The sequence below is a fragment of the Pecten maximus genome, chromosome 1 (assembly GCF_902652985.1).
Source record: "Pecten maximus chromosome 1, xPecMax1.1, whole genome shotgun sequence".
In the NCBI taxonomy this organism is placed as follows: domain Eukaryota; kingdom Metazoa; phylum Mollusca; class Bivalvia; order Pectinida; family Pectinidae; genus Pecten; species Pecten maximus.
This window is the reverse complement of record NC_047015.1, coordinates 38,451,198-38,463,738: the sequence shown is the minus strand read 5'-3', so window position 1 is coordinate 38,463,738 and position 12,541 is coordinate 38,451,198. Positions and strand designations below refer to the sequence as shown.

Below are 12,541 nucleotides of genomic sequence, written 5' to 3'. Positions count from 1 at the left end.
ATCTCATCAATTTTCAAAGATGACAAAACTATCAAAACCCCTAAAAAATGCAGCGTTCATGTCAGTGTGCTACACCTTTCAGAACAGGTCTGCAAACATTGTATTCAACATCAACAGAATGTACCAGGTGCAGCAATGTATAACAATGTACCGTATGTATCTCATAAATATGAATACGCAAATGAGCAACAGAATGAGGCACACTGAAACATTTGTTGGTTCACTGCACAAATTGAGTATTGATATACATGTATATACTGTCTCTGTTTATATTGGTTTTCAGAAATACAAATATGTACTGGCGTTCTCTTTTACACATTGATATTCTGTCAATGTTACTATAATAGTCTGTCATTAAACTGTTTAAAATTCCAAAACAATAATCTTTGCAGAGTGAAGCAAACCAAACACCTTCATTGAAATTCATACATCTTTTGTCATATGTTGAGCCTTTATTTTCTGGACAAACAAATATTCATGCATATTTCCCACTTCCATGGAGAATTTTCTTCCGAAATGCTAAATGCATAGGGTGCAACTGATTGGTTAATCTGATGAAGTTTAATGCATTGAAATAATTCTGAAAGTAATAAAACCATATTTAAAGTGTTAAATGGTAGCTGTATGTAACACTACAAATGCAAAAAAAATTACTGGTTATTTTTTAAGCTAGTTCTAACATTATAATGCATTAAAGTTTAACATGTTAAATTTATCTCGTTTTTGACATTCAGCCTTTCAACGCATGTAGACAGTACATCTTTTCAAGAAATTTTAGATTTGTTTGTATCAAACAAGTCACAAGTTTGATTATATGGCTACTTCTATGATAATATTTGATGGAATTATCTGGTTTTCATGAAGTCTAGATCTGTCCAATCTAATTAAAATCTAGATGGTCATTCTCACTACGTTACATGAACATCTAACAACATCCCATAAGGGGTCACGTTCTGATGACCTTTGAGATGTGTGTATTTCACTTTCAGGGCGAATTGTCAAATTGTCGATGTAATTGAAGCAAAACATTTCGTCACAGTATGCATCTGAAGCAAACCATTTTGGCACAGATGTATATAGCTAAATGATTTGTGGGACGAAATGGCTTGAAACAAATTGACATATTATGCAAACTATGTACTCTAGTCATGCTAATTCGGACATACAAAATTCACTTCCAAGGTTCTGGAATAGAAATTTGATTGGCTAATCCAAAAGGTCAACCTGACGTGACCCCTTATGAGATGTTGCTAGATGTTCATGTAACGGAGTAAGGGTGACCATCTAGATTTTAATTAGATTGAGATCTGTCTGGTATAGTTTTACAAAAACTCTTTTTTTACTTATACCAAATAGGTGAATCTTAATGAGACTACCATGATCAGATTGGTTGATGGTTATCAGATGTCTGTTGAATAAAACATGAACTCTATTACTCTTATTTCCACTGTGAATTGGTAACTTCAACAAGCATACTGGGTATTGCTAAAACAATACATGTCCCCCTACTTTCCCCCACTTAATAAAGTAACAGTGACCTTGGCCTTGACCCAAAACCCCTGAAATTCAAACTTGACCAAGATATTATGGTCCCTTCACATTGTGTAAAATTTAATCAAAATTCCTAGAGGAATGAAGTCGCTAAAGGGCTGAAAAAATTGGCATTACATACATAACAATGGAGAGGATGCTTATAGTCCCGAATGCCAGTTGAACAGCTAGGGAACAAATAATCCACACAAATACACTGTATATTTGATCTCCTTGTTCCACCTAAGATGGTTCAGGCAATACATTCAATTTTGATCATCTGTATTACAAATGCAGAAACTTTTATTTTGAAAACAATGATGTTCTACATTCTAAAGTATTAACAAACACATCATCTTTTACAGATTAAAAGATAAGTGAAACTGCCCTCAACACAAATGTGGCTCATTATCCAGTGGTGAGATAAAATACTGGGTTCATTAACAGAAGATGTTGATACAACTGCTACAGTACACCACTGATATCATACAATTCTGTAACAACTACCCAACCATTGTCCCTTTTGCCACTGATGTCGTATTATCATGTAGTAATTATGCCTTTCAATGTTCCAATGTCCTTTTTGTCTCATTTATCTGGCTAATTTCCATTATTTTGGATTTTTTTTGGCTAACTTCTCTTGTTCTTTTGCCTTTTGTTTGGCAAATTTTTCTTTTTCTTTCTGTTTTGCTAATTTCTCTTTTTCTTTTTGTTTCGCTAACTTCTCTTTTTCCTTTTGCTTGGCTAACTTTTCCTTTTGCATGATTAGTTTCTTTTGTTCTTTTTCCTTTTCCTTTGCAATTTTCTCTTTTTCTTTCTGTTTTTCCAACATTTTTTCTGCTGCTTTTATTTCTCTTTCTAGGGTTCCCTTAATGATCTTTTGAGCCAGCTCAGAGAAGGTAGCTTCGCGTTCATTCAGACTTGCTTTCCATTGTGACATATCCTTCGTGTAATTGTCCCATTCATTTTTCCATTCTTTATTGAAAACCTAAACAGAGAGAAGGATAAACACAATTATTTGTAGTTCTCTGTAACATCTTCTAATTTTGAAAAGTTTGAGTGGCAGTGTACACATCAGACACTTTGAAATGGCCCTTGTCTTTAGAATATGATATTTTTTAAATATGAATGAGACTTATGAGATCTTTTACTGATCTGTCAGATTCTTTTCAAACTCGGGGAGATAAGATTAAGATTACCAGAATTACTGTCTGGTAACCAGTCTACGACTCCTATCACTGCAAATTTACTGATGTTGATGCAAATTTTTTGTAAATGTGATACCTTATTCTTCTTTCCTGTATTTCAATGTAGCAAGACAAAACTGCCATGATACAGATCCATTCAATAGAAATATGGCAGATTATATTGAAATTTACCTGCTTTTCTTCATCGCTCAACTGCTTCCAGCGAGATCCCATCTCCTTGGAAAACTCCTGAAAGAAACAAAAGTGTTAAGACTGATTGTAACCAAGGATTTTTTTCTAAGATGACATGGTCTGAGGGATTGGTGAGTTTATGCCATGGTGCAGTGTCAGTTGTCTGCCCTTCTGTTTGTCCACGGTACGATAACATTTCCTTAAAAAATCTAAAATAAACCTCAAAAATTGAATGGATTTTGATGAAATCTGGTCTGGAGCTTTATTGGACAGAGTAGACAAAAAGTTGTATAAATGGAGGGCGAGGTCCTCGGGCCAGAGGGCCCCAATAGAAAAAATGATTTAGTCTGGAGCATTATTGAGCCAAGGAGATCTAGTATAGGGGAAATTGAGCTAAAAAATGTAAGAAATCTTCTTTTTGTAATATAATTTATATGAGAGTATTTTGCCATGATCACTAAAATATCTAGGTGAGTAATGCAGGTCCTCTAGGCCTCTTGTTCTTAACAAGCATTTTGGAGAGAATGGGATTCAGTGTACATTGGGAGCAGTGGGGTATTAATCAGCAAATCTGACAAAAGTTTTAGGGTTGTTGTTGTTTTTTTTTTTTGGCAGGGGGGGGGGGGGACTTAGGGCTGTGGGTATTTCCATACAAGCACTTGGTGAATCTTAATGGTTTGCCACCTATAATTAATATCAAACTATGGATAGGTTAATTGTGATTTGAACTTTACTTTAATCGTGATCGTAACCCTAATTATGGACCAGAAAAAACATCCATTACTTATGTAAAGATAGAATTGTGCAATAAACAATTGGATTGAAAATTAATGCAAGTATAGGAATACCATACTATCAACAAGACCTAGTTAAGAAAGTATTATCATCTCTCCTGTCACATAACCCTAATCAACAAAGACAGGTTTTGCTGATTTTTATCATTCTCCTTAACCAGACAGTGTGCCTGGGGATAGAATAGGTTCTCCTAAACTTTACTGAGAACTAAAAACTTTTTTTCCAAACTTTTCTGTTGCATTTTATCAATAGTATGGAAAATTTTGGATAGGTTCTGAGATGCCAAAAAAATTGCAATACCTTTTTTGCTTTGACTCTTTAAACCTTAAATAATATGAAAACAAGAAATCCTGTCAAAAACTTAATGATACACATAACTTACTGTTATAGACATGTTGCCTTGCTCCATCCGACATGCTCTTGTATATAACATGAAGGCAGTTATTGGACGTTTTGGCATGCCAAGTCTTCGCAGCTCCTTATGAAAGAAATAAAGTTGTAATTTCAATGATTTACCAAAGAGAAAACCTTGTTACATTACATACAAACATTTAAATGCAACAAAATCGGATTATAGTTGACTACGGTTTTTTTCATGGAAAGATACTCATAGTTGATTGCATAATGTTACGCTACATTTATCCTAAAAAATAGGCCACCTTTGCTGTCTGACATCCTAGAGGTATAACGCTTAAAACGGTAATCATACATTGTGATATCAGCAAATTTTAAGGGGTAGGGCAATACAGTACATAATAGTATCACAATACATGGCCAATCAGCAATTGTGAGTGAATTAAATTACAGTACATAATAGTATCACGATACATGGCCAATCAGCAATTGTGAGTGAATTAAATTACAGTACATAATAGTATCACGATACATGGCCAATCAGCAATTGTGAGTGAATTAAATTACAGTACATAATAGTATCACGATACATGGCCAATCAGCAATTGTGAGTGAATTAAATTACAGTACATAATAGTATCACGATACATGGCCAATCAGCAATTGTGAGTGAATTAAATTACAGTACATAATAGTATCACGATACATGGCCAATCAGCCATTGTGAGTGAATTAAATGTAAGTTAAATACAAACTGTATAACTGTTGTCGTTGTTATTACAATATTTCAACCTGGAAGTTTTCCTGCATGACAATGTCAAAAATGTGCAATATCAGAATCAATACATTCAATAGATTCTTATCAGGTTACCGAAGACCATCAAACAATGCATCAATACTAGTGATGATTATTTACAATAGATCAGTGAATCTCTACATCTCTAACATGTTTATGCCAGAAGAATACAATTCTACAGGGAAAGTGTTCTTATGGGTTGAATACAAACCTGCTTCAGCTCATGCATAGTAATGAAGTCAGAGGAACCATCTAGTACCATGTCTTGTACCCATAGTCCAAAGTCTGTCTTCCATCGCTCCATCTTTTCTTCATAGCCAGCAACATATGTCTTTAAAATCAACAAGAGGCCTTAATGGTCACTGAAATATTTCAGTAGATTTGTCCGCTTTTGGTCCCGCCTATTAGTCCCTATCAGTCCCTGGAGAAAACCTGAGTCCCCAAAAAATTCCCACTTTAGTAAGCACCTCAAGACCCTTCCAAAATTGTCAAAATCCAAGATGGCCACCTGTCGGCCATGTTGTTTTCCGAAGATGACCACCTGTCGGCCATGTTGTTTTCCGATTGGTCCCAAAATGCAATATGCACAACTAGGGACCAAGGGGAACCTTCATATGAAATTTGAGAAAGATCCCTTCAGTACTTTCTGGGAAATAGCGATAACAAGAATTGAGACGGAGGGGCGGACGGACGGACAGACCATGGACGCAAGACAATTTGAATAGCCCACCATCTGATGATGGTGGGCTAAAAATCTGCATTTAATGGCATGTTGCTCACTTTTCATTCCTATCCTCTTCTTTGCACATTCATGGTACAGTATATCAGTTAATCATTAAAATAAATTTATCTCAATGATCAACAAATCACTCTTTTCTCTGGCCTCATCAATACATGAGAAATGAATATGGGTTTTAATATCCAATTTACTAATTACTTGTTATCAACCAATGTATTATCGACTGTAATCAATAATAGCAAAAACTTATACTTATTACTCTAAATTACAATTTCTGATTTACCAATCCTCCACAATAGGACTTAACAAATTTCTGAACATGCATACTTCCCATAGATATTTTTTTTCCCTTTATAACTGAGCAATTTCATCCACACTATTCCAGCAAAATATCTACTGAATCAGGAAACATCACATTTGTAAACAGGGTCAATCAACAGGGAGTGACTACCTGGTAATTCAAACAGTACTATACAATCAGCCATATATTCTCAAGCACTCTTATTAACTTAAATATTGACCATAAAAATTTTTGCTCACACCTCAAAGACTTTAGTTCATTCATTAAGTCGACAATAAACATGGTTGTCACATCAGTTTTAAGGTGTCACAGACTATTGATAACTAATGTAAGGGTCTTGACAATACTTTTATATAAGTTAAGCAATATGCATGGCGATTATTATGACACCAGCCTTGCAGTCCTTGAGAATTTTTTCACAACATGTCAAATTTTGTGATGCACTAAATGAAGTCTTGAAATGATTCATATTACGCTAAACAAAATACATTGCATTGCATAAACATGCTGGGTCACCGAAAACAACTTTGTTAACATAATAAAGGAAAATTTATTTCAATGACCTTTGACCTAGTTGTTTCAAATGTAACCCTATACATTATTTTATTTTCTGATACTTTAAGATGTGAGTAAGTGAAGTCTGAAATTTGAAACAAAAGTGCCTTCAACAATATGGATACCAGGGTACAGAACTTGTTCCAACAGAGCTGGCCATGGTTTCAAGTGAAATTTACACTGACTAGAAGTACCTTCAACATCACACTGACTAGAAGTACCTTCAACAAAGTTGAACAACAGGGCTGGTTTGGAGAAATATTCCAAAATAAGCATATCAAACTAATGGATTAAAATATTAAACTTTTATCAAACTTATTGATTTAAATATTAAATCATTTCTACATGTTTATTACATTCAGAATAAACAATATGCTTACCTCTTTCTCTGCATAAGACAACCCCTGCCATCCTGATTTCACTTTCTGATTCAGCTCCTATATAAAATCAACCAAAGAATGTTTAAAGAAACAACAGCTCAGCAGTCAAAACTATCAAATTCTAGGCCTATTAAGAGGTACAATAATGTTATGTCTATGATTATGACAAACTTAGAAGAGGCCAAGAGGGGCTATATCACTCACCTGGTTGATTTAAGCAAGCATCAAGACAATGTTCATATTCAACCTGTTAATAGTTTTTTTTTGCTGATGTCTTACAATGCTATATGTGGTGAAGTCCAGACTCAAAATGATAGTGTTTAAAGAAACTAAGTCCCTTGGGGTGGGGAAATACCCCTGGGCCTATTTTTACATCAGAATTGTGTTTATCTCTTGATGTCAAGCAATGCCATATATATGGTTATGGAGTTTCAAAGATTTGACATGATATTGAGCCAGTAGCATGCTGGGATGAAGGCCTACCAGTTTGGACAAATGAATTGCTTAAACCAACTTTCAAGGTCACAGGGATCAAATGTGTTCAAATCTTAAAACAACTTCCCAATAACCAAGCATGCTAGAACAAATTGGCTTCAAAGTATGTTCAAGTGAATAAACCTTCCCCTTTCATGTTCGCAGGGGTGAGATGTGTTAAATAGTGCAAAAGCGCTAAACATCATCTATCAGAATAGTTCAGAACTCAGGTGACCGATTAGATCCATGGGCCTCTTGTAAAAAAAATATATCTTTTGAACAGGATATTATAATAATAACTAGTATTCAATGTACTAGATGCTTTGTCCCAAAAATCTGGACACTCAGGTCTTCAAAAGGTATCATTTGAAAGCTAACCAGCCTGAAGCAGTCTCACAAAATATTCAGATTGCTGTAACATGAAATGTTAAGGAAATTCAATATCTACAATATCAGTTAAAAGAGCATCACAACACACATATGAATACAAGTATAATCTATGTTTTTTCACATTTACTAACCATCCAAATGAAACAATTCTTAATAACCTGATATACATAGTATAAGGGTCCAGACCATTTCTTCTAACTAAGTCACTCAAACAGAAATGTAAATCACTAATTTTGCATACTGTATGAAATTCTTACCTTTAATGTGCAGTTTTTACTATCAATGGTCTCACCAAAAACCCACATAGCAGGTTTGGGTCTTTTTGGCATAGGATGTTTTGACAAAGCCGCCTGTAAATTAAGGTATTAACATTAGATTCATGTATGTGGACCTGGACAAAAATGTGGCATGAATTTTCAAATCTGAAAATGGCACCAAATATTTCTAACAGGGAAACAGCCAATCACAGTTTAATTATGTATCATGCATATATATGTACATACAGCTAGAAAACAAATCTACGGTATATAAAATCAAATTAACACCTGGTATGCCTTTTTAATCTTCTTTTCTTCACGCATTCTCCATGCATTTAGTGCAATTTCCTCCAGCTGTTCAGAGCTCAATCCTGCGGTGTAGTTCTTTAACTTCTCAGAGTAAATGGCCATTGCATCTTGGCTTGATTTTAAATATTTCTACAAAACAGAAAACTTCCTACTTATTTAATTTCATAGCAAACAATTCAATAACATCTAACAATAAATATAGATTTTTAGCACTGAATGAGACATTGTTACGTTTGATTAGAGTGACAAAGCATACCACAGGGATTACTTTTATATATACTGTACAACAGTAATACATCAGAGCTGTTATCTAAATTAAGGAAGTCCTTATGTCAAACTGCCGATTTACCTGTCTTTCATTGTCTGGTAGTTTATGCCACATTTCACCAGCCAATTTGGACAGCACAGCTATTTTAGTTTCTCCTGTAATGAATTCAGCAACATAGAACTGGTTAGTTAATATTTTTACTTACAATATATGAACATGTAAGATAAATAAGAGATTTTTGAGAGTAACATAGCTCACCCAATCATGGAATATTTAATGAGAATATCAGTATTGATCTAGCAAGATGCGCCTCTATCTGAAACACACTGCAGTCTGATGGGGTGGGGAAAAAACATGGCAAAATTCCAATTAAAAAGGCCTAGGGAACAAGAGTTGTCTGAATACAACAACTCTCATGAGTGTGATAAAATTTTGTATTAGCTTTTAAAAGTCAAAGGCCATGGTCAAGTTCAGCTGGTCCATAAATGTAGTACCAAACGAAAGATCATCAAGGAACACACGTCAAATATGAAAGCCCCAATGAAAAACATACTGTGGCCAAGGAAAAAGTTTTCTGAAAGTTCACTTAATGTAGGTCAAAGGTCATGGTCAAGGTCAGCAGGCCTGCAGATATAGTACCAATGGATAGGTTTTGTCACAAGGACCATACATCAAATACCTAGGTTGTATTCTCAATAATATTGACAAAACACTGTTTTATAACAAGAAATATCTTTAGAAAAGATAAATGGCATAGTTTTAATGCTGGTGGTTATAATGTAATACTACTGATGAAATAAATCAACGAACTAATGTGTTTCAGCAAGGATAACAAAATTATATATCAGTTTGAATCATTTTTGGTGATAATAAGACTGCATTTGAATCAGGAATTTAATTTCATTAATGTGTCATTTGAAAAGATACATCCACTTATTCAGCTTGCATTCAATCTTAAATTTGTTTCGTTTTTAACTGGATATCTGCATTTTACATTTACCACTACATTGACCAATCACATACTTCATCTTGACCAGTAACGCTTCCTGTCGCGTCATATCCGGGGCCAAAAGAATATTATACGGCTATGCCGAAAAAACTTCAATCATAATCAAGCTGTCCATGGACACCGCACCAGGTGGGATGGGTGGGGGTGGTTATAGCAATAGCTCCCTTGAACTTAATCCCAGTGAGCCAAAAACAATTTCATTCTGCTAAATGATAGCATGACTGACAATAAAAGACCCAAAACTTGTACTCAGCATCCTGGTAGACAAATCATGCAGGGCATTACTGAACAATACTTCCATCCCCAATCAGTTCATGGTCTAGGTATTGTTTTGTTATCTTCAGTAATAGTGACATTGACATCTGATATTCAACTGTTTCTTCCAAAAAACAATGACAAGTAACCAATTTTGACAACAAATCAGTGTTTTCTGTTTGATTTGTCCAGGCTTCACTTTAACTTGCAATTATTGTGCAGAAATGGTGATATCCTTCACATCTAGGCAAGCTTTCGTTTTTCTTTGCATTTATTTTACTGTAAATTATGCATTAAGAACAAGAGGTTGAGGACCACTGTTTACAGTATTACTTTTTACAGTCAAACCTACTCTATCAGCCATCTTGAATAAGCGGCCACCTCCGTTAAGCAGCCAGTCGGTGATCCGCCCGATGGAAAAACTATATAATCTTAAATAAGTGGTCACCTGTCTAACGTGGCCAACGGCCACAAAAATCTGCCCCGAGTTGTTGTATCGTCCTGTAATAAGCAGCCATTTTGTCCGGAAGTAGACATCCGCAATGATCACATGACCAGGTATTTTTATCAAATTCATCAAAACTTTTATCTTTGTTGGTTTTCATTTCAAAATACACTGTACATGGTATATTGTTATCAATATCAATAAGTGCATTACAATGTGATAAATTCAATAAACTGTTGAAAAAAAAGAATTGGGCAACAGGCCGATCCTGGCCAACCTGGTTTAAGCAGCCACCTGTCTTAAGCAGCCAATATTTGTCGGTCCCTTGGGTGGCCGCTTAATACAGGTTTGACTGTATTTATTTAAATTAAAATATATGGTACACCTACATGTACCACAAAATACTTTTACCGGTATATGTACCAGCAATATGAAAATATGCAAAAATTTAATAATCAGAGCAAAATGTGGCCAGCAAATTAAAATACAACCTGTTCTGTTCTTGGGAATATCAGAAAAAATAAATAGCAATGAGCAACTTAGGACTTCCTTGTCAGTAATGTATCTATACACAGCTTTACCTTACAGTGTATACATACCTGGGTTATTCTCCTTTATCATTGGTAATTTATCCTTGTAAAACAAAACAAATGCTGAGGCAGGTTTAGATGGTTGCTCTTTCTTCGATACATTATCCTGAACTGTACCATACCAAGCATTGCAAATTGCTGGCCTGCAAGAACCATGCAAAGAATTTACACAACTGTTCAAATTTGACTCTGATGTAAACTCTAAGGTAAAATTGAGCATGTGACAGTTAAAATTCCTTCAATGCTTTCTCCCCGATTTTATTATACATGCAAGTAATCAAGATATATAGAGAAAAATATTGAACACGTTTCACCCAAGTTTCGCTTTGGAAAGAGGCTTCGGAAAGGCACATGTATGCATAATATTATTAAGACAATCTCAGAATTCATTTGAAATTTTCGGTATAACTCGATAAACATGCTTACAATTTTGGAATAAAACATGTAACAAAGGGCCACAACCCTCTATATACTTCAGATATAATTATCTGATTTCTAAAGTGTGAGTCAAAATTTCATACTCGACTCGACGCCATATTGCTAACTATGTAGGTAGCTGGTGGACTAATTACCCTAATCAGTGCTCGATGGAGTGAAAAGAAAAATAATACAACATTTATTTTTATATATTTTACCAGTTATAATTTATAAATAATGAATTTTGAATTGAATACAACAGGCTAAGGGAAATAATAAGCTTAGTTTTCTTAATTTTAACGATGTAAGAAGAAAAACACAATAAAAGATACGTGGTCTTTTCGCTCCATCGCGCTCCGATTCGGGCGGTTAGTGGTACTGTCACTTACAAAATGGCGGGTCAACAGTATGAAATTTTAACTAGTGTAAAGCGAGGGTCCACGGACGGAATAAAACACCAAGATGGGACTAAATTGGTGTTCTGGGGTAAATAAATATCTCATTTATCCATATATGTAAGGTTGGTGTTATGTCACACCCGATTTTATTACATTTACACCAAATTCTTAGCGACACCAAACGGTGTCGGAGTTTGGTGTCGGATAATTCCACGTTTTCATATATATATAGTAGTGCGCTCTGGCCCTACACCAAACGTGCAGAAACTCGGGTTATAGGGCCTAGCAGATAATCTAACGTTGTAAATAGGGTAAACAAAAGGTACATCAGCCGACAGGCCGTTGTTTTTATACAACTGTTTGGTTTTATTGCTCATTAATCAGGGCATTTGTCAAATATATGTATGATACCTTATATTAGCATTGATAACACTGCGGAAAATTCCACTGCATCTGCCAATACTGTAAGCAGCCATACTTTCAATTCGGAGTTTCCGCTATGAAGAAGTACATCTTTCGGAATCACCTATATCTCGGACCGAAATACGCTTTGCTTTCTTACGATGGCACAGCAGTGATGACAAAATAGTGTAAAGTACATAAAACAATAAATTAATTCCATTTGCATCTTCGAAGCGTCTATATTTTCTCCTATCTTCGACGCGTGAATAACCATTTCATCAGTTTGTTTCGTTTTTTTCTACATTGCTTATTTTTTATCTCTAAGGGAGAATCACTTAACACACTAACAATAACATTTATATTAATCAGGATAATATAACGTATTTATGCCGAAAACGGTTATTATATCATTTGAATTAAAGTTTACAATTATTTATTATTTATTCATTATAGAATATTAATAATGACCTGAAATTTGATATACAATTGACCTAGGGA

At 34.7% G+C, this 12,541-nt stretch overlaps 1 protein-coding gene across 1 annotated transcript; it reads right to left on the bottom strand.

The window, feature by feature from the left end:
* Window positions 1-416: 416 nt before the first annotated feature.
* Window positions 417-12,152, bottom strand: LOC117332950 (high mobility group B protein 6-like). The gene is made up of 10 exons (XM_033892039.1): window positions 12,053-12,152; window positions 10,836-10,969; window positions 8,609-8,682; window positions 8,239-8,388; window positions 7,951-8,043; window positions 6,830-6,886; window positions 5,066-5,185; window positions 4,087-4,182; window positions 2,910-2,966; window positions 417-2,518 (listed from the first exon to the last, which is right to left on the bottom strand). Exons 1-10 carry the CDS (start codon window positions 12,115-12,117, stop codon window positions 2,141-2,143), a joined length of 1,224 nt encoding a protein of 407 aa, XP_033747930.1. The 5' UTR covers window positions 12,118-12,152; the 3' UTR covers window positions 417-2,140.
* Window positions 12,153-12,541: the final 389 nt, after the last annotated feature.